Source organism: Nothobranchius furzeri, chromosome 10 (assembly GCF_043380555.1).
Source record: "Nothobranchius furzeri strain GRZ-AD chromosome 10, NfurGRZ-RIMD1, whole genome shotgun sequence".
In the NCBI taxonomy this organism is placed as follows: Eukaryota; Metazoa; Chordata; class Actinopteri; order Cyprinodontiformes; family Nothobranchiidae; genus Nothobranchius; species Nothobranchius furzeri.
The window spans coordinates 44,865,792-44,888,663 of NC_091750.1; the positions used below are offsets into that span (position 1 = coordinate 44,865,792).

A 22,872-nucleotide genomic window follows, 5' to 3' on the forward strand; every position below is an offset into this window, starting at 1 on the left:
GAAATGAAATCCCTGCCTGCCCAGGTGCACCGCGTTCACCTGGAATGCCAGCTCGTTAGCGGCTGCTTTGATGTTGCCATTTGTGACCATTTACCGGTAAACGGGGTTGATGTGTTGTTGGGGAATGATGTTGCTGGAGGTAAAGTGCTACCTCTTCTAGAAGTAGTTCCTCAACCTCAAGCCGAACATGTAAATTGTGCTGCTGATTCACATTTTTACCCAGCTTGTGCTGTCACCCGTTCGCAAACGCAGAATAATGCGGACATCCAGTTAAGTGACTCGGTGCTGATGAGACTCCTCAGTGATGACTCCGAACAGACAGCCCATGATGAACTTGGATTTGTTCCGTCATCAGACGCAGAAGAGCAGAGAGAAAAGGCTGATGCTGATCCTCAGCAAGGAGAACCTTTTCCACTTACGGCAGAAACCCTTTCTGCTGCACAGAAGAGTGATATTACTCTGAAACCTTATTTTGAACAGGTGACCACTTCAGATAAAACAGACAAAACTACAACACATTATTTATTAGATAATGATGTGCTGGTGCGTTGTTGGCCTCAGCCCGCGGCTGAGGGCATGGAATGGGGGTTGGTGAAACAAATAATTGTTCCATCCTCTTACAGAGAACATGTGGTCTCCTTGGCACACGAGAGTGACTGGTCTGGCCATTTGGGTGTCAACAAAACTTATAAACTGTTGTTGCAGCATTTCTTTTGGCCAGGGATGAAGAAAGAGGTGTCTCTCTTCTGTCGGCGTTGTCATGTCTGTCAGATGACAGGAAAGCCGAACCAGCCCATTCCTCCTGCCCCGTTACAGCCCATTCCTGTAGTGAGTACGCCTTTTGACCATGTCATCTTAGACTGTGTGGGACCCTTACCTCCTTCTAGAACAGGAAAGCGATTTTTGTTAACCCTTATGTGTTCAGCTACAAGGTTTCCGGAGGCCATACCGCTGAACTCCATCACCACCAGGTCTATAATCAGAGCTCTAACCCATTTCTTCTCCATCTTTGGGTTACCAAAGGTAATACAGACCGACCAAGGGACAAACTTCAAATCTAAACTGTTCAAACAGGTAACAAAAACCTTAGGAATCACACATGTCATGTCAACCGCGTATCATCCTCAGAGTCAAGGCGCTTTGGAAAGATGGCACCAAACTTTAAAGGCAATGCTGACAAAGTATTGCTTAAGTAAAAGCAAAACGTGGGAAGAAGGATTGCCTTTTGTGTTGTTTGCTGCTCGTGAGGCTGTGCAGGATTCTCTTGGTTTTAGTCCTGCCCAGCTTGTGTTTGGACACACTCCTCGTGGTCCCCTGAAAGCTCTAAAAGAGAGATTTCTTTTTTCTGATCCGCCTGACAGAAAAGTGCGGGAGTATGTCCAACTCTTCCAGAAAAGATTAAAGGAAGCAAACTCTATTGCTAAAACTCACTTGGACAAAGCTAAACTGAAGATGAAGGTTCAGTATGATAAGACGGCAACCAGACGTAACTTTGCAGTTGGAGACAAGGTACTGGTTCTAACTCCTTTGTCCAATTCGGCTCTCAGCACCAAATTTGAGGGACCATTTGAGATCCTGAGTAAGCTCGGGGACACAAATTATGTGCTACACACACCTGCCAGGAGACAGAAAAGCAGGGTTTGTCATGTTAACATGTTGAAGCGCTATGAGGATGGTTCCCCTCTGTCTAAACCTGTAACAACTTGTGTTTTAGTACCAGATGCTGCTAACAAACCTATGGTACCACAGGAAGCTGGTGAAGTCGGAGAAGACTTCCCCTCTAGTTGTAGTCCTCGGTTAAATAACTCCGAGGCACTTAAGGAACTGGAAGGACAGATAACACATTTGTCACCTGAAATGGCTGGAGACTTGGTGAAGTTAATTCACTCTAGGAAGAGTCTGTTTGTTGATGTGCCCACTCAGACCACTGTGTTAGCACATCATGTTGAGGTGAGTGAAGCCAAGCCCATTAGACAGCATCCGTACCGTGCTAGTCCCGAGAAAAGACTGATTATGAAAGAAGAAACGGAGTACTTATTGAAAAATGGCTTTGCTATTCCCAGCAGGAGCCCCTGGAGTTCACCCTGTCTGGTGGAGAGGAAACCAGATGGAACCGCTCGGTTTATAACCGATTACAGGAAGTTAAATGCGGTTACCATCTCAGACTCGTATCCTCTACCCCGTATAGATGATTGCGTTGACAGTGTGGGACCTTCCAAGTTTGTGACTAAGTTGGACCTGTTAAAGGGATATTGGCAGGTACCTTTAACAGAAGAAGCTTCTCTTATGTCAGCTTTTGTTACCCCAGATGCCTTTTTACAGTACACTGTGTTACCCTTTGGCATGAAAAATGCACCTGCCACCTTCCAAAGGTTAATTAACACTGTTACTTCTGGCCTCTCACATTGTAGTGCTTACCTCGACGATATTGTTGTTTATACAGACACCTGGGAAGAACACCTCAACACTCTCACTCAGTTATTTGATCGTCTGGTGCAGGCCAACCTGACCCTGAACTTGGCCAAATGTGACTTTGTTAAGGCTACCGTCACTTACTTAGGTAAAGAAGTTGGGCAGGGGAAAGTAAAGGTCCTGCATGAAAAGGTGAAGGCTATGATGTCGTTTCCTCCTCCCTCTACTCGCCGAGAACTGAGACGGTTCCTGGGCATGGTTGGATACTATAGGGGGTTTTGTCGAAACTTTTCTGCCGTTGTTCTTCCTCTCACAGATCAGCTAAGTCCCAAAAGGAAGTTTGAATGGACTTCGGAGTGCCAAGCCTCTTTTGAGGCTGCCAAGCTGCTGCTGTGCTCTGCTCCTGTCCTGGCTGCACCCGATCTGACCAGGCCGTTCAAGCTGGAAGTTGATGCCAGCGCTATAGCCGCTGGAAGTGTGCTGATCCAGGAAGATTCAGCTGGTATTGCTCATCCGGTCTGTTATTTTTCTAAGAAGTTCAACCGACACCAACTGCACTATTCCACCATTGAAAAGGAAACGTTGGCTCTACTCCTTTCATTGCAGCATTTCCACGTTTACGTGGGTTCCAGTTGTTCTCCTACAATAGTGTATACAGACCATAACCCTTTGACTTTCCTCAGTAGGCTGTATAACCAGAACCAGCGGCTCATGCGGTGGGCGCTCATCCTACAGGAATATGCCATCGAGGTTCGACACAAGAAGGGGACTAACAACATCATTGCTGATGGGTTGTCCAGAAGTTTTGGTAACCTGTAGCGTCCAATAACCACTACATATCACAGATGCATACAATTTGTTTTAACTCCTCCTTCCAGGGCCCCTTGTAGGCACAAGGGCTTCACCCTCTTTAGGGTGTTGCCGTTTGTTGTTTTCTCTAGGGTTGCGGCAAGAGGCTAGTGTTGTCTGTGTCCTGCAGACATCTCGGGAGCACCCCAGGGTGATGGGGGACGGGCTTGCCAATGGGCCACCCCTCGTCGTCGCTGGTTTGTATGTGTACACCCACACATGTGCTTAATCTGCCCGCCTTAACCCGCATGAAGAGCAAGGGTTGAGTTAGAGAAGCTCCCCCATAGGTAGTTAGCGGGATGCCCTGGTTGTGTGTAAATGGAGGATACTGTTGAGTTTTACATGCATCTTGCGTTTTAAGAAAAAAGATGGTGGTGTCTTAGGTATGGTTTTAGATTCTTTATCTCACCCCCTCCTTTTTTCTTTTAAGGGTGGGGATGTTACGGCCGCAGCCGTTTTGAAGCCCAGAGGTGTGCTCCGCGCCGTTCCCTGTGCAGCAGCGCAGCACCACGGACAGCTACGCTCTGGGATGTTGTCCTTACTCCAGCACCATGGAGAGCGCCGGAGCGGCAGGCACAAGCAGCTGGGACTTTTTATCTCATCAGCCGGCCCTTCAAAAGCGGCCAGCTGGAGCTCATCAGGGGAGAGAAATGTTTGGAGTTGCAGAGACAACGTTTGTTCTCTCCCCGTTGGCAGTTAACAGGTTGTTGTTGGCTTTTTGTAAAGAAGCAGCTTTAGAACCTTTTGTGTTTTGGGATAGTTGCATTTAAGCGGTAATTTTGGTTTTGGTGTGTCTGCTAGACCATCTTGTGGTTTAAATTACCAGGTGGGGATTATTCCCCTTTTGAAGTCTCAGTTTCCTGAGCTATTTTTGTTGTTTGGGTAACCTAAGTTAATTCAGCATTTGGTTTTGTCTGTTAGACAAACCTTGGTTAATTTAAGGGTGGGATTTTCCCCTTTTGCTGTTTCATTCCCTTTTTAAATAAAGGAGATTAATTTTAAGAGTGGTTGGTCCTCTGGACATTTTTAGTTATTCGTTTAAACTCAGTTTGGTAAGGGTTTTTGGCCCTTCTTTTGGTACTTTCTTTTTGTAATAAAATCCTTGAAAGGAAACTTTGAGTTTGGTCTTGCTTGGACAAGCCTTTTTCTCCCCAACGAGGGTCACTTTTTGTTAGACTGGTCCATCTTATGTTTATTCCCCTCACCTTCCTAGCTGAGCCCATAGAGGGGTGTAACATCGGTCTTGACAGTTTATTTGCTGTAAATGACCTATAATTATTTAGGGGTATTAAACAGGCATTTACCTTGGTTTTGAGCAACGCCTTTTAAGCAAATTTAGGATTTTGTTTTTGTTAATCAGCATAATAAAGAGTTTCCTACAAAAGAATCATAAGAATGAAGAATAAAACATGAATTTTTATTTTAGGCTGAAGGTTTTGAAACCTGGTGAAATACAAAAGCACAAAAACACTCATAAGCATTTTATGTGACTTTGAAACACAACTGGTTCATTTAAATAGTTTTTTAAGGCTTTTACAGAATTTCTTGAGACAAAGTGATTGGTCCAGATTTCCAATCAGAAAGCAGCTCATCTCATCACGAGAGAAAAGGAAGGCGGAGGTGGGGTTACGTTTACACTCAGGAAACACTGATGAGAAGAGCTGATGGACCAAGTGGAGTTAAATGTTTATCAAGATCAGAGAAATGATGAAGGTCCTTCTACTCATCCTCTCATTGGTTACAGGTAAATAACCTGTTGGAATCTGTTTAATAATCATTTACTGACTTCATGTTAGTCTTTTATTTTTGTTACTGATTTCTCACAAGAACCAAGCACTGGATCCTGAGAGCAAAGCTCTAGAAGATAGTTTTAATTAATCTAATCACACACACACACACACACACACACACACACACACACACATACACGAATGAGGAAATGGGGAGAAAAAGTCTCAAAAGATATCTGTGTGTAACTAACAAGCTAATACTGCAGATAGGACTTTAAAGTCGCCCAGAATATTTTACTGAGAATGTTTTTCTGCGCAACACCAGGCTCCTTAAACCCAAACCAGGTATGTAAAACCAATGTGACCTCGTCTTTTTTACAAGCACAACTTCATCTACCCGCTCCAGCTGCAGCCTGTCACAAAACGGTAGATGTTGAAGTAGATGCTTGTGCTGCAAGACGCACAAAAAAAAAAAAAAGAAACAGACATGAGACAAGGAAACGCAGAGGAGGGGAGGCTGGATTAAATTAACAAAAAACAACCCACGTGGGCAGGAAAACTGAACTAAAAAACATCACAACGTAAACAAACACAAGAATCAACTCTAACTTTAATGATGAGGTCCAGAGGCTGGCAAGATGAAGGCAACAGGAGGCTGGCGGCAAAGAGACTGGACCTCGGGAGTCGGAGACACAAGAACCCTGGGACAGGATGGCTTGGACTGAGCCCCAGGAAACCAGGACCCTCAGGAGACATCTGGACAGAACCGCAGCTGCAGATAGGGTGGCAGGGCCGGGGCCTCTAGGTCAGGCGGCACAGCTCTGATCTCAGGAGCAGCCTAGCGATGGCGGCATTGTCGTCAGCGTGCAGTTGGAGGAGCAGAAGGGCCCGACTGACCCACTGAAGAGGGGATGGCATCAGCCGGGAAGGACAGGGGACACACTTTTGAAGAGGACATCCTGGACAGAGAAGATATGGTTTGTGAGAGAAGAAAAGGAAGCCATCTACGTCAAACATGAAAAACCTACATTAAGTAGAGGGGGAGGTCTCAGGTTTCACCTTTCCAGCATCTACAATATAGCCCTGAACCTAATCTCCAAACTGTTTCAGTCTAGGTCACACCCTCTCGCATCTAATCAAAACAATTCCCTCACAACAGAGGCTAACGACTCTGATGACTCATCAGCAGGTAGGGAGGAGAGGTGTGCATAGATAGTTTCTGCTCCTTAAGCACCACAGCTACAGGGGATTGACCCTCACGTATTGACAAAGCTCCTCGGATGAGAAGCAAAATGTCTTCAAGAAATCAAAGATCACCGTAATGTATTGTATATGCACTGAAAGCCCCATTTTTAATCTTTTCAGCACTTTTGGAATTTTAATGATATCTTGAATGGTTCAGGAATTGTGGTAATGAGAAGTGTGCATGTCCAATCCCGTCTGCGGCCACAGGTCAGTAATAAGAATATTGTGGCATTAACAGAGGGGTGCCGGCGGTCAGGACTAGGGGGTCCCCCAACACAAGGGGTGAATATATATGAACCCTGGTAGCAGTTTTTCTTTAGGGTTGAGAGGAGATGCAGGAAGATAATAAACAGGCAGGACAGAAAAATAGTCAAATAAAAACAAGTTAGTTTTTGTACCTGGTGGTTGCAACAAACAGACACCACTGAAGGTAATCAGAAGTGAGGAACAGAAAATGAAATAATAATTTTAATGTTTAGAGCAGCAGGAACTCTGAGAGGCTGCAGGCACATCAGTGAGTTTGCGGCCGCTGCGCGCGCGGGGGGTGGGGTGGGGGTGGGGGGCTGAAGCAGAAACTACCGTTGTTAAAAGAAATGTGTTTAACTTTGAAAATGTGGGCGCAATTTTAATTGTCAAAAACTCCAGCGAACCATTAGTTCATTTTGCTCAAATAGAAATTGAGGCCTGCCTCTAATTCTGGTCCTCCTTCCAATAAAGGCCTGGAGCTTGATGAGCTTGAGTCAAATACAGGCCCGGGCCTGTATTAGAGGATTTACGGTAAGTAGTTATTTTTCTTGGTAATTAGTTAATTTTATAATCTCTTAACTCAGTTAGTAACTGAGTTACTTTTTTGACAAAGTAATTAGTAACTACAACTAATTACTTTTTAAAAGTAACTTTCCCAACACTGGTTGTAAAGCACCTTGGGACCGCTGGTGACCTTCCAAGACTCTAGAAGGTGCTATATCAAATACAGGCCATTTACCCTACTTGATTGTTTAAGCTACCTCACAGAAGGGATCTGTTTGTTAAATGTTAATAGGGAACATTCTGGATCTGTTTCTTCGCTTTCTTTATTCTGTTTTATGTATCAAAAGTATCGGATCAGGACTCGGTATCGGCAGTATTCTCAAAATCAAATGACTCGGACGCGGACTCAAAGTCAAGAAACCCTGATCGGGACAGCCCTATTTTAAACAGAGATGTATTTTTAAGGCCCAGTTATAAAAAAGTCCATGACAAAAGTACAGTTCCTGCTTAAACCAGTCCTGGTAATGTGCAGGTATGTGCATTACCACATGTGGAAGTCTAAACCTCTCAGCCATGCACACGTTTTGTATAATTGATGTTCTTGTATCACCATGTTATTCTACCCCTGCAGAGAAAAGAAAGAGGACAGCAGAACGGAGGACCAGAAAAACACAGCTAGATTAACCCAAATCAGTTTTGTAACCCTTCCATTCTGCCTACTAGCAGTTTCGTTCAGTTAGTGCTCATCATACAGGGTTTGCCAAGACATTTCTGGACAAGAGAATCCAAAAAAGACAACTTTTGATCATTTTCGTTTGGGGGTAAAAACATTACTAGACTCAAGATCAACATGATACCATGGTGGCCAAAGTGCTAGGACCAGTCTTTCTTTTTCTCACTACCAGTTTGGTGAATTCAGCAGCTGTGATGACCCCACTGTCACCAAATGGTAAGTTATTTTTTTATACCTATCTATGTATTTATCTTTAAAATAGAGCATGTTTTTTATTTAAAATAGTCATTTAATAGTTTGAGATTCATTATTATTGTAAAAACTTTAGGTTAATTTAATAAACCCTTTTTTCAAAGATGAAAACAACTAAAACAATTTGAACAGTGAGATATTGTTTGATGTTTTTACGTTAGCTTCGTGTGTTAAACTAGTTAGGTAAAATCATAAAATAACAAAAACTAGTAATAGTACATTTATTTGGGGATTTGCTGCTGACTGATCCCCCCCCCCCCCCCCCACACACACACACACTCACAAACGTGTGTAATCAATCCTGTTCCTGAACACTAATAGAGCACATGACACATCATCTCTGTTCCTTTTGCTCACCCAAACACGCACATTTACAGGCCTGACTGATTTATTTCTCCAATCTAGGTCTTCAGGTAAATTACACTGGCGAGGTGATTTACAATGATACCAGTGTGTATGGAGTGGTGGACAAATCCGTTATCCTGGAATGTGGAAAGAAATTACCTGATATATACATATGGAGCTTCACCAAGCCTGGCGCTGATGGCATTAAAGCGGTGGTGTATGATCTGGGGAAAGGGCCGAGGATCCAGAAACTGGCTGAAATGCTCGGACCACTGACGGTCATCTCTAACAGAGCAGCTTTAAGTATTGAGAAACTGCCTCTGGCTGCTCAGGGCTTGTTCACCTGTCAGGCCTTCTTTGACAATGAAGACGGAGTAAGAGCCTTCTACTACTATGTGTACCTTATCGTCCAAGGTAAGATCTGCTCTATCTGCATGAGCTTGTTTGGACTGAACCTTCAATATCCTGCTGCAAAGGTTCTAGTTTAGGCATGGTCTCATGGACAATAGCGCCACATTAAAGGCACCAACTTAATACTTCCTAAAATTATTCAAATTCTAGTACTGTCCACATATCTGATTGGTTATTCAAGCAGCTGTCTTGGTTTCCTAAATAATCCCTTCCTCTAGTGAGCCTTGTAACACAAAGTGTGTCTACTGACATGTATGATGCCGGTCTGCAGACTCACACCTGTACACCCCAGAAGCTCTGTGGGTGTTTCTGCACTCATCTGGGCAACCTGCCTTAGCTTACCACTGTAACAAAAGCACAGCTGTTGACTTTTTTATTTTTTATTTGACTTTTTTATTTTTTATTTTTTGGCCAGGCCTCTTTCAGACAAGCTAGCTATAGGATGTCCTTAGGAAACATCTGGCGTGGGAATCTGGAGTTTTACTAGCAACCCTTTTTTGGCAGTCTACTGAGTCTCTCTTAAACCATAGGTACCTCAGAAGTGTGCATATTTTACTTCCTGTGTGAATCGAAATCCTAGTGGTACTATCAAAACCAAGACATAGTTGTAGGGTGAATAGCTGCAACACATCTTACATTGCTCAAATTGCAAATATTGATAAATGCACCCTCAACATAACAATCCAACAATCTGCTTGGTTTCCGTGCTGGTTCATTGTTGAGGGCAATAAACATAGTTTGTTTATTCGTTCATTTAGTTAGATTCAATATTATTGTATTGCCATTGCACAGGTGTAGAACAAAATAGAATTTTATCTGTTATTTTGTTTAGAATATTAGTGGATTCCCTCCTTGCAATTAGATTAACCTGCCAGCTGAAGCAACAGAGAGAACTGGTGACCTCAGATCTTTGTTATTGAGGTCAGTAGTAGATAAGATTCAGACTGGACATTCCCCCCCTTGAACCCGATGGACCCGATGCCAGGACTGCATGCACTTCCGGTAACAAAATCGTTCCAAAAACATGCTTAATATTAACCAATACATGCAAAAAGGCTCATCAAAATGAAAGTATCCATACCCAAAGAATAATAATAATAATAATAATACATTTTATTTAAAAGCGCCTTTCAGGACACCCAAGGTCACTTTACACAAAACACGTAATAAAATACAATAAAACAATAATAAAACCCAAAGAAGAAAAAACAGAGAGAAACATTTCAATAAAATCAGAGGTTGTAGGCAGATTTAAACATGTGTGTTTTGAGTTTTGTTTTGAAAAGGGTAAAACTGTTGACGTTCCTGATGTCTGGGGGAAGTGAGTTCCAGAGTCGAGGAGCAGAGCGGCTGAAAGCTCTGCTCCCCATGGTAGCGAGACGGGCAGAAGGAACCACAAGATGGATGGAAGAAGAAGATCTGAGTGAACGGGATGGGGTGTGAATACTTATAAGGTCTGAGATATATGGAGGAGAGAGGTTGTGGATTGCTTTGAAGGTATGGAGGAGAATTTTGAAGATGGACCTGAATTTAACTGGGAGCCAGTGAAGCTGCTGGAGAACCGGCGTGATGTGGTGAAAGGAAGGGGTTCTGGTGATAATACGGGCTGCTGAATTCTGGACCAGTTGCAGTTTATGAAGGAGTTTGTTGGGAAGACCATAAAGAAGTGAATTGCAATAGTCGATACGGGAGGTGACGAGGCTGTGGACGAGAATGGCGGCAGTGTGAGGGGTCAGTGAGGGACGGAGACGGTTAATGGAACGTAGAAGGAAGTATGCTGACCGAATTAAGTTATTAATGTGAGCCTGAAAAGAAAGTGAGCTGTCGAGAATGACACCCAGACTCTTGACGTGAGGTGAGGGGGAGACTGTGGCGCTGTCAATAGTTAAAGAAAAGCTGTCAGATGTTGAGAGGGTGGAGTTAGTGCCAACAAGAAGAAGTTCAGTTTTATTGCCGTTGAGTTTGAGGAAATTAGAGGTGAACCATGATTTGATTTCAGAGAGGCAGAGTGTAAGGGAGGATGGTGGGAGAGTTGAGTTGGGCTTACTGGAAATGTAGAGCTGGGTGTCATCCGCAAAGCAGTGAAACTGGAGAATTCAAAGAATTCACAATGCCAACAGTAAAGCCTAACCCTAACCCATCCTACAATACCAAGGATGTGTCAAAGGTCGTTATGGCGCCAAAGTTAAAACTGGAACGTTTAACCTTTTGTAACATTTTTATTTACAGACTTACTTACTAGTGACTTTGTTTCTGAAACAGTCCCTGTCAGTAAGCCATACGTCCTGGTAAGTGATGAATTTCCAGTGGAAGGGTCACGAGTGTGGATGCACTGCAAAGTGGAAAACGGGTCTGAGCCAATCCAGTACACATGGCAACATGAAGCTCTCCGTGGAAATGTCAGGAACTTCACAGGCAACAACAGCATCATCAACGTGGACAACATCAACCGGAGCTATTCAGGCTGGTACCACTGTGTGGTCAGTAACGCTGTCAACAGTAAGAGCTCTGACAGCTTACTGTTGAACATCACGTGTAAGTATGAATGGGTTTGCTTTCTTTTGGACTCTGGTTATTACAGAAGTTTCATGACAGAACTAAAGATTCATGGAATAGATTTAAAATCGTGACATTCCCATCATATAAGTGGCAATAGTTGCATATGTGCTGCCCTTGACTGGCCTCTCACTGTATAAACTGGAAAGTCTTGAATTGTAGTTTAAATCAACGTGCCTCTCTTCAAGGTTTAACCACCGAACTAGATAGAAATTGTTTGTCTACCATGTTTGGAGCTTTCATCTCTCTAATATGTTCATGTTGTTTCTCCTCAGTTGGTCCAGATGTTCCTCAGATAGACATAACTCCGTACAGAATAACCAAGTATGGATACTCCTCTCTGGAGACAGAAACTATTTTGTTTTTTTGTCAAGCTCAGTCCAATCCTGTCAGCCAGTATGTTTGGTTCTACAACGACTCACAAATCTACACTGGGCCTTGGTTCACCATCAGCAACATATTCCGCAATCAAACTGGCAACTACTCCTGTTTGGCAGAAAATTCATACCTGAACAAACGTTCCAGACAAACAATCAGCCTGACTGTCTTCTGTGAGTGTGACCTTTGACCTTGCACCATGTCTCACTCCTTTTTCTCCTCATAACCTCAGATAGTAAATCTGCATTGTGTCATAAGTGACAGAGAGGATAGACAGCTTTTCTAATTGTCTGACTTCTTGATGAGCTTGAAAGTTTACGACTTTGCTTTGGTTGGATGCCGATCCAATCCCGTCACTGCACATTGTATATTTACTATAAAACGTATTTTTTTATTTGTATATTTTTTATTTCTACCAAAATCTAAAACATTGTCGCAACTCACATACACCCCTCCTCATGTGGATCCCACTTTACATCACTTTATGTTTGCTCCCTTCAGACCCTCCTGATGGGTTCCCCTCCTGCTCTGTGGAGGCAGCTCTGAACCACACCTTTCTCAAACTGGTCTGCTCCTGGCCCGGTGGATTTCCCTCCCCGTCCATCCTGTGGTCTGGAGACCTGATACAAGCAGGACAGAGACAGACTGACACAGGACAGACGAGTTCTGCCATCATGTCGTTGTCCTCGCAGAGCCTCTCTACAAACAGCAGCATGTTTACATGTGTGGGTTCTCACCCCGCTCTGAAACAACAGACAACATGCACCACTCGCTCATGTAAGAACAGAAACAAAAACAGTAAAATCAATAAAAATAAACTTACATTTTTTCTCTACTTTTTTTTTTTAAATTCTCTATCAGATGTTCCTCCTGCAGAGCCGGTGTGTTTCACCAACATGACCAGCGACAGACAATATGTGACTTTTCTCTGCACCTGGGATGGAGGGGCCCCTAGAGCCTTAACATGGTGGGAGGAACCAGGGGGTCAAACCCAAAGCGGAAAAGAAGAGTCCAACATCCTGGTCCTTCGCTATGGCACCGTCCAGGGCGGGAAGCCCTACACATGCTATGCTAAACACCCACTAATGGTTCAACCAAAGACCTGCAAGCTTACACTGGGTTAGTCCTCTTAAAATCAGTGTTAGCTTCTCCTTTAATGAACTGTAGCTCTTCTTTTACTAGCTATGTCTTCACACACACACACACACACACACACACACACACACACACACACACACACACACACACACACACACACACACACACACACACACACACACACACACACACACACACACACACGCGCACACACACACACACACACACACACACACACACACACACACACACACACACACCACTTCTTCTACATCAGACAATCTTTGTGTAATACTTCTTCTTGGATCCAGTTCCTGTCAGTAAACCATCTCTCTGGATGAGTGATGCTTCTGCAGAGGAAGGATCCACAATATGGATGAGGTGCAACGTAGAAAAGGGCACTGGGCCGATCCACTATGTGTGGCAGCGCGAAATCTTCAGTGGGAACTTCTCAACATTCACTCAGGGCAACAGCAGCGTCGTCAGCATGACCAGCGTAAACCGGAACCACACGAGCCGGTACCAGTGTGTGGCAGACAATGCTGTCAACACTGAAAGCTCTGAGATATCATGGCTAAATATTACCTGTAAGTGTTAGCAGATCAATGACTTTCATTCTTGGTTTCAACTATTTTTTAAAACAGGAAATTTTAAAATCAATCGTTGCAATTTAGAGTTACATATCAGGAACAAGATCAACTCACAGGGACAAAAACCGGGACAACCAGCCCTTTGTGGGGTCTCTTACTATTTAATGTGGCCCAAATGAACTACATACCATTGTTAGCTTGTTAACGTGTAGCCCAAACACATTCATTCTGCCCATATTAGATATTACAGTAAGAGATACCACAGAGTGCTGGTTGTCCATTTTTTTATTCCTCAGAACTGCATCAATGTACTTCCCTGTGTTTAACCTTAGAGTGCACACTGAACCCCCATTTTGTTAAGCTCAAAGAATGAGGTGTAATGGTTTTAATGGTTAACATCGCCATTTTCCATTGAAGAAAATTATAGAGAATGGCAAGTGACATTACCTTTGACCCACTGTCATCGTCCTTCATCGTCATACTATTTGCATTCTGTTTCCACAGTTGGTCCTGACGTTCCTCAAGTAGATGTGGCTCCATACAGAAGAACTGAGTATGGATACTCAGTTCTGGAGACGGAGAATGTTTCTCTATCCTGTGATGCCCAGTCCAATCCGGCCAGTCAGTACCTCTGGTTCTACAACAACTCACAAATCTACATCGGACCTCAGTTCACCATCAACAGGATCCTCCGTATGTTTGCTGGCAACTACACCTGCCTGGCACAAAACTCCTACCTGAACACCAGGTCAAAGAAAACGATCAGCCTGATCATCTACTGTGAGTGTGACCTTTGATCTCTTACCATGTTGCTTCTTTTAAACCCATTTCCTCCATATTTGTCTGGGATAGTGTGACATCGTTTTGTGTAAAAGATTGAGATGTTAGAGAATTAGCTGCATTTGTACGGAAGAGGATTAGGGCCACTGAAAAGAAAAAAGGAAAGAAAGCGAATTCTGACATTTTTCTCAGAATTCTGACATTTTTCTCAAGCCTGGGGAGCACTGGAGGCGGACGCGCCGCGCAAAGTCGCGCCGGAGATTAGGAGAAGTCAAGTGGTCACACAGGACGGGCTGCGCCACACCGCTGAACGCTTCTTGGTAAGTCGTGCGATAGTCACAACATCACGCGGGACCTGAGAACAGAAAGCAGGAAGTGACTCTATTGCTTATACATGATCAGACTTGCCGTCGACTTTTGAGAGACTCAAATTATTTAAAAATGGGTAAGTACGCAATTTATTTGAATATTTAAAGATCAATAGTACCTCAGAGTTAACAAAACTGCAGTTGAGTATGTGACGTAATGTCTGTTATAAAGTACTCCACAATGTTGTAAACAGCTGGCGGCGCTTCAGACAGAACTGGTAACTATCTTCAGCGCCTTGGCGTGGCGCTTCTGGGACATGGCGCTCCCTGTGTGCCCACTGTCATCAACTATAATGGCTTCAATTTAAAATGATGGCGCGACGCGACTCAATGCAGCGCAGCACATCCGCCTCCGGTGTGCCCCAGGCTTCAGGATTTTTTAAGTTGGAATTCTGAGAAAAAAGTCAGAATTTGCTTTATTTTATTTATTTCCTTTCATTCACCATTCATGTATTTGACTCAGACCATCAATCAGCTGGTAAATTAGGCTAAAATTAACCTTTTTTTTTTAGTTTTTTATTGCAAACTAAATCATAACCAAACCTGTTCTGGCCTTAAGAGTCCAGACGGGGCATCAGGACCAGTACCTTCATTGCTAAACAGCTGCATGCTGCCCTCTGGTGGAGGATCTATTGATGGCATGAGCCAATTTTATTTGTCTATTATTTGATTTACTATTTTAATGTTGTATAATTGCATGAAAACGAATTATTTAATTGTTGTTTTATTAACATTTAATAATAAACAGTTCAGACTTATAAAATGATTATTGTTTAATATTTCAGGCATTAAGGGATTAAACTATTACACTGAATGGTGATTTAATGGCTTCCTTCTCAATGTTTATCTCAGAGGGGACACCGAATAAATAGTAATAACACATGTTGAATTGTTTATAATTTCATGTACCTATAATGTAATTTTTTGTTGGTTTTGAATAGTCATGATCCTTTTGATTTACAGAAGCTCTGCTTTCATTCAGTGAAGAGTTTTTTTGTCCTTTTGTTTTTATTGTCGGGTTAACTGTTCCAGGCAAAGAGGCTTGATTTAAAGTCGATGGCCTCAACATACAGTAGTCTGTTGGAACAAAGCGCAGACTTCTTCTTTCTCTGTTTATATTTTAGCTTTGTGTACATCTGAAGTGAATGTAAGTAAAGACACTGTTTCATCAACTCAAATATGATGCGGTTGTGAGCTTCAGGGTTATGTTAACCATTGTAACAGTTTGCAATGAAAAACAAAACATGATGAGAGTCTATAGGGCATTTACTGAATGGGGTGCAGGTATGATGATGTTCTTTAAAGATGATCTCAGTCAGTCAGATGTCTTAGATGGCCAACATTCTTACATGTGCAGCTGTTCTCTTCCTGTCAGACCCCCCTGATGGGTCCCCCTCCTGCTCTGTGGAGGCAGCTCTGAACCACACCTCTCTCAGACTGGTCTGCTCCTGGCCCGGTGGATTTCCCTCCCCTTTCCTTTTTTGGACCGGAGACCTGATACAAGCAGGACAGGGACAGACTGACATGGCACAGCAAGCAGATCTACTTAGCACAAACATCCTCCTGCCCTCTGGAGGCCTGACTCCCAACAGCAGCTTGTTTACGTGCTATGGTTCTCATCTTGCTTTGAGGCAACAAACGGAGTGCATCACATCCTCATGTGAGCACCGAAAACAAAACAAAAAAGTAAAATTGAAATGAATGTATTTGGTTCAAATGTTGATAGTTTATCCTTCTCTCACCAGATATTCCTCCTACAGCGTTGTTGTGTTTTGCTAATGTATCGAGTGACAAACAGTCCCTGATGCTGTCCTGCATCTGGGATGGAGGAGCTCCGAAAGCCTTAGTTTGGTGGGATGCACCAGGAGGTCAGGGCAAAGCTGGAGAAGAAACCTCCAATGTCCTGGTCGTGAGATACAACAGTTTTTACTTTGGGAAGCCCTACGTGTGTTACGCTAAGCATCCACTAATGGTCCAAACTAAGACCTGCAGCCTCACACTTGGTGAGCACTCGTCATCGCTACACAACAAATACCAGCCACGATTTGTTTTTCTGACACAAAATCATGTTGTTCTTTTATTGACTTCAATCAACACTTGTGTGTAACTCTTCATCACAGCTACTGTCAGTAAGCCGTCTCTCTTGATAAGTGAAGCAGCTCCAGTGGAAAAATCAACGACATGGATGCGATGTAACGTGGAAAATGGTACAAAGCCAATCCTGTATGTGTGGCAATATAAAAATAACAGCGGCAGTATCACAACATTTGCACAAGGCAACAGCAGCATGGTCACTATGAGCAACGTTAACCGAAGCGTCACCGGCCTGTACCGCTGTGTGAGCAGCAACTTCATCAACAGTGAGAGCTCTGACTGGTTTTTACTGGACGTTATCTGTGAGTATTAAAGGCACACTGAGTAACTTTGGCATGTTTTAAAATAATTTTCTTGAGCCAGCAGGCACTAAAACGATCCTTTAAAAGGTGAAGGAAAAGCCTCTGTCCTCTGCTGCTTGTGGGTAGAACTTGAGCCAGACCGGTGACCTGAAGTCCCACAAAGTCACATATCTTGCGAGGTGCAGTAACGCTTCAGGGCAATGCGTTTACACCTCAAAACCACAGCTAACAAGTCTCCTGCTTTGGCTGGGATGCTCCCGTATTTTACCTGTTCCTTCCTGTTTTTCCATTTTAGTAATTCCCCTTACAATGTCCCGCATTCACTGAAATTTTTATACTCGTTCTCCTGGAGACAGGAAGGACATGTAAAGTACCAGTGGTCATATTTTCACCAACAAATTGACCAGAGGTCAACCTTTCGTTTGCAGACATGAAAACACCTTCTGTCCGGCCTCCAAGTCCAAAACAAAGTTCTGCCCCAGTTCTTGGTACTGCAAAGAAGCCATAACAGCTTTGCTCAAGGCCTCAAGCAGAAGCCAGACTGCTGCATCCTCACTCTAAATACATTTCACCCACCTCGAAGTTCCTACGTGACTTTCCAACTTATAAGTTGAAATAATCATATATGTTGAAGGAACAAGATGTTCAAATCAAATGTTTGAACAATCTGTTTTAATCAATGATGCTTTAAAATGAATATTGTTCTTGCAATGATCCATTTCAAATCTTATCTACACCAGATCAGTATGTGTTTGATTTAACAAAAGTTAATCTATCAATATACTCATACACACTATAATAAGATTATTATTATTATTGATAACATTCACCTCACATAAGTGTTTTAAAATATTCTCACAAAGGGTTAACCATCTTTGCGTCTGACTGAAGTGACTTCTGAGGTAAAGTTTTGATAATGCTCTCAAACGTGTCAAATTCTGATTTGCCTAATGTTTAAGTAATATGTTTTAATAAAACAGGAATTGGTTCCTGATTAATTCAGTTTCCAGCTGACTCCCGATTCGGCCAAATCAGGGAAAAAGCATTTTGAAACCATCCTCTCTTTTGACATGAAGCCAAAGCCTCTGCAACGCTGTGAGTGATTACAGACACAACGGCTCTTTTAAGAGCCACTCTACACCTCAGACACAAACAAGCATTCTAGCTTCCTGTCGTGACCTGGAGATATCTCAAGACTAGATGGGTCATATCGGAGCTAATCTACGGGTTCCTGGTACCTCGAGGTCCATGTCCATCCCGACCTCGTGACCGCCTGAATCTGAACGGGGATCTTTACACAAAGGGAATTGTAGACTCAACAGATGGCATCGGATGGTTTTTATAAACAAATCTCTAGTTTACCAAACATACAGCCAAATTCTTTTACAACCCAGACTCCACAAATTCTCTCAGATACTGAAAAAAGGTTTTGCTAAAAAAAATCTAGCTTCCATTACAACATCTCATCCATCATATTAATTCACTTCATATCCATCATTTCATTCATACCCTGTCCTGTATAATTATTAGTTTAGGGGAATAGAAATAAATTCATTTTTATAAACTATATGCTGACCGTCTGAATTAATACGAAGTGTATTTATGGTCCCTGAGTAAGTAAAGTAACTAGAATCTTCTGATTAAACATTCAAAGATCAATCAGATCGATAATTCATATTTATATGGAATTATCACATCTGATCGATCATTTTGTTACACATGCATCCACTCCTTAATGCTATGGACACTACACTTTTGCTTCTGGGAAATTTCCCTTATTTTCAAATCCAGATCTCGGTTTACTCAGAACCGATAAGTTCAAGAACGTGGATGGTGTCTACAGTTTCTTGTTCAGTACTTTTTATACCGGTACTCTGAAAATTTACTACACAGACTACCAGGACATTTTCCTATCAGTAGAAATCAGTTTGTCTCCCAGATCAACAAAAGAAACGCCAGTACCGACGTTCAGCATGAAGTGCTCTTTTATTGTGCTCATCTTTGGGTGGATGTTGGCGCAAACATTTATCTTCATTCCATACAATGTCCACAGACTTAAAATAAAAAGTCCAAAATACCTGGTAGAGCAGCTCAGAACCGGTACCCCTCGTTGGAACCTACATGGACTCTGATGACAACTCACTCCAAGTGTGCAGAGCGTCCTTTTAAAGGGCCGGCTCTGCCCACAAAGGAAACACTACAGTTTCCCCGACAGTTCGGAATCATCAATCCTGACATTATCTCCAAACAATAGTACATTCCCCGCCCCCATGATCTACCTATATCTACACATTCTTTACCCTTCCAGTTAACAGCTCAATAACCCTGAAGGTAACCTACAGAATATAATTTTAACACACACACACACAACAAAATCACCATGTGTGCACCCACGACGAATTGCTCCGTGTTACGTCAAAAATATACTAATAAGGTTTGTAAAAAGTACTTATAGGACAGGCTTAATTTGTGACGGCTCCTCCGTCTCTCACACACACACACACACACACACACACACACACACACACACACACACACACACACACACACACACACACACTTTCAAATCCCTTCCTTGAAATGCTCTTGAAACACGCTGGTTTCTGTCTGAGTTCGATCAACGCCCAAACCCCGAATGAGACAAACTATTTTTGATCAGTGATTTCTAACTCTTTGATGAGTTGTTAGACTCTGTACAAACACCATGAGAGTAATGAGCATCAACCAGGAGTCCTTTAATTGATTTGGTTCTTTTGTGCATATATTTTTTCTCAGTTGGTCCAGATGTTCCTCAGTTTGGGGTGGCTCCATCCCGCGTAGCGGAGCAGGGGTACTATGCTCTGGAGTCAGAAATGGTTTCTTTGTCATGCCAAGCCCCGTCTAATCCAGCCAGTCAGTACACCTGGTTCTACAACAACTCACAGGTGAACACCGGGCCGCAGTACACCATCAACAAGATCCTCCGTTCACAGACTGGAGAGTACACCTGTATGGCACAAAACCCTAACATGAACACCCGCTCCAAAAAATCCATCAGCCTGACTGTCTACTGTGAGTGTGACCTTTGACCTCAAACCATGAAATAAATAAATGTTATTCTGTCAACAACTCATTCTCAACGTTTTGTTTTATTAAAAGAAGGAACATGTAAAACATCTCTTTTGATTTTCATCTCCATCTACATCGAACCGAACAAAGAAGCATCTATAGCCAACTTCCCTTCACTGCTCTGTGCTTCCTCCCTTCAGACCCCCCTGATGGATCCCCCTCCTGCTCTGTGGAGGCAGCTCTGAACCACACCTTTCTCAGACTGGTCTGCTCCTGGCCCGGTGGATTTCCTTCTCCTTCCCTCCTTTGGACCGGAGACCTGATGCAAGCAGGACAGCAAACAAGTCTACAGAGTAGCTCCGCTGTCGTCCTGTTGTCTTCTAAGAGCCTGACTTCATACGGCAGCTTGTTTACATGTGTGGGCTCTCATCCTGCGCTGAAACAACAGACAGAGTGCAGCACTCGCTCGTGTGAGTGCAAAAATAACATTACAATAATTAAAACATTCATTGATTCTGTTCTTTAAGGATTTATTCCCCTCCATCAGATGTTCCTCCAGCAGAGCCAGTGTGTTTTGCCTATGCGACCAACAATCAGCAGTATCTGATGCTGTCCTGCACCTGGGATGGAGGGGCCCCTAAAGCCTTAGTGTGGTGGGAGGGACCAGGGGGTCAGAATCAAGGAGGACAGGAAAACTCCAACATCCTGGTGCTTCGCTATGGCACCGCTCGCAGTGGGAATCCTTACACCTGCTATGCTAAACACCCACTTCTGCTTCAACCAAAGACCTGCAGCCTCACACTGGGTCAGTCCTCGTTACAGTAACGTGCAACAAACAGCAGATAGGTTTGCTAATTTACCCGTTAGTGTTTTTCTACATGCAGAAGCTCCTGTGTTGCTGACACAGCGCAGAGTCGTGTCCGTGTTTGAGGGCAGTGATGTGCAGCTCACCTGCAGCCTGAGAGACAACTATCTTCCTGTCAATGAAATCACCTGGTTTAACAATCAGGGTGTCAGTGTCCAAGACAGGTCCAAGTACCTGCTGCTGCGGACATCTGCGTGGGCTAACCTGACCGTGAAGGACACAGACGTGATGCAGGACAGCGGCGAGTATAGATGCTCCACTTCAAATGCCGTGGGAGGAGCAGACATCAACGTCACTTTGGTGGTCAAGAGTAAGAATCTGTTTCATCCTGAATCCAGCCGAGTTTTGTCAGAGCTTTTTTCATCGGCTCAAACCAACAAAAGTGTCCTTTTGTGTTTGTTTTGTCTCTATCTCAGAATACCCCATGCCCCCTAACGTAACCCTGGTCAGAGTGATGTACAACAGCCAACAGCGTAACGAGGTGGACCTGGAGTGGACGGTAGAAAGTCAGGGAGATGGAGGTTGGACAGGTTTCTTTTTGGAACATCGATGGATGTCAGAGAAGCCAAATAAAAGAACAAGAAGCAATGACTCCCAAGTGCTGAGAGAGGAGAGGGCTTCCTCCCAGGACTGGTACATCAACATCATCCAGGATCCAGATGCCAGGATTTACACGGTACGAGGACTGACTCCAACCGTCACCTACCAGTTCAGAGTCACGCCTGTGAACTACCGCACCATCGGATATCCTTCTGCAGCAAAGACTCCAGGTACAATATGACCACATTTAGTTTTTCTAAAACAAAATTAAAATTGTGCTAAAGTCGTTCCTTTCTGCTTTACCAGACTGTGTTATATTTTGACATGATGATTAAAGGCATGAACGTGTCACCTCTGTTTTATTGTGCATTTCTATTTTTATGTAATTTTTTGCAGTGGAACTACACAACAACATGTACCCTGCTGTTGTTGGAGCGGCTGTGGGCGGGATGCTCTTTGCAGTCATTCCCATTGTACTGTTTCTCCTGTATATTATCCGTAATCGTGACAACAATCCCAGTGAGTGTCGAGTTGTTTCAGCTTGTTTAAAATAGCCACAAGATCTGGTTTTATGCCAGTGTTCTGTGCTTCCTCCCCCAGGACTACATCGCATGCTTTTTGGCTCGTAAGTAACATTGCATTTTTAGAGATTTGTGAACATTTTTGGAAATATGTTGAGGAGAATATGTTGTCATCAACAACCTAGTTTGCGGTAACATTTAAATTGTAATCATATTATATATCATTGGTATTCAAACCAGCACATTTTACTTTTAACCTGGCTTCAACACACCCAATTTCAGTCAGCAGGTCATTAACAGGCTTCTGCAGAGCCTGATGAGCTGCTGCACAGGTGATTCAACCATCAAATAGTGTGTTGTAGCAGAGAAACCTCTAAAACATGCTTGATCCTGGCCCTCCAGGCCTGACGTTGAGTACCCCTGTTAGAGTGTGTAGGTTAGGAGTTTCAAAAGTAATCAGTACACAAGTTGGCCCAAATTTGGCCAACATTTTCCAATCTATTAGGATACGTATTTAAAACATTTTGTGCCTCATGACCACCCTTTTTCTCCAGGCTCCCCTCCTAAGCCACACCTCCAGAATACAGGAGAATGCAGGACACCACGATACTGTCAGACATGCATAAACACACAACTTTCTCTTACCTATCAAGAAGAAAAACAGCCATCATGGCATCAGTTTGCAGCTTGACATACCTGGCCTGTCAGACTGGCATGCGCTGTAATATGGGTATGCCAATCTGACAAGGTATGGTGCTTTGACAGAACACCAGCTCTGGCTTCACTTCCTGTTCAACTACTCCAAGCTGAGAAAAATAGTCGTGCACATAGAGGTGTGAATCTGTGTGTGGGTGGGTGAGTGAATGGTTGTGTTGTAATGTGCCTTGGGGGGGTGGTAGAACCCAAGAATTTGGAAATTCAGGCCATTTACCATCAGTGATGGGAATAACGCCGTTTAAAATTACAACGTTACTAAAAATAGTAGTTATTTTCATTAACAAGTAA

General features: G+C 43.3%; 2 protein-coding genes across 2 annotated transcripts; both read left to right on the top strand.

The window, feature by feature from the left end:
• Nucleotides 1-7,844: 7,844 nt before the first annotated feature.
• Nucleotides 7,845-21,959, top strand: vsig10l2 (V-set and immunoglobulin domain containing 10 like 2). The gene is made up of 15 exons (XM_070555230.1): nt 7,845-7,935; nt 8,377-8,730; nt 8,999-9,073; nt 10,990-11,262; nt 11,559-11,834; nt 11,894-11,896; nt 12,163-12,438; nt 12,523-12,780; nt 13,071-13,346; nt 13,854-14,129; nt 15,873-16,095; nt 20,347-20,411; nt 20,489-20,746; nt 20,826-21,116; nt 21,223-21,959. Exons 1-15 carry the CDS (start codon nt 7,845-7,847, stop codon nt 21,585-21,587), a joined length of 3,360 nt encoding a protein of 1,119 aa, XP_070411331.1. The 3' UTR covers nt 21,588-21,959.
• LOC129152417 (V-set and immunoglobulin domain-containing protein 10-like 2) lies at nt 16,083-16,912 on the top strand. The gene is made up of 2 exons (XM_054730512.2): nt 16,083-16,500; nt 16,618-16,912. The coding sequence occupies exons 1-2, from the start codon at nt 16,302-16,304 to the stop codon at nt 16,902-16,904; spliced, it is 486 nt and encodes a 161-aa protein (XP_054586487.1). The 5' UTR covers nt 16,083-16,301; the 3' UTR covers nt 16,905-16,912.
• Nucleotides 21,960-22,872: the final 913 nt, after the last annotated feature.

Coding starts and splice junctions, on each gene's coding strand:
- vsig10l2 (XM_070555230.1), top strand. CDS start 7,845: ATGGTGGCCAAAGTGCTAGGACCAGTCTTTCTTTTTCTCACTACCAGT. Junction 13,347..13,853: donor ATCATGGCTAAATATTACCT/GTAAGTGTTAGC, acceptor CTGTTTCCACAG/TTGGTCCTGACGTTCCTCAA. Junction 20,747..20,825: donor GACCTGCAGCCTCACACTGG/GTCAGTCCTCGT, acceptor TTCTACATGCAG/AAGCTCCTGTGTTGCTGACA.
- LOC129152417 (XM_054730512.2), top strand. CDS start 16,302: ATGCTGTCCTGCATCTGGGATGGAGGAGCTCCGAAAGCCTTAGTTTGG. Junction 16,501..16,617: donor GACCTGCAGCCTCACACTTG/GTGAGCACTCGT, acceptor TCTTCATCACAG/CTACTGTCAGTAAGCCGTCT.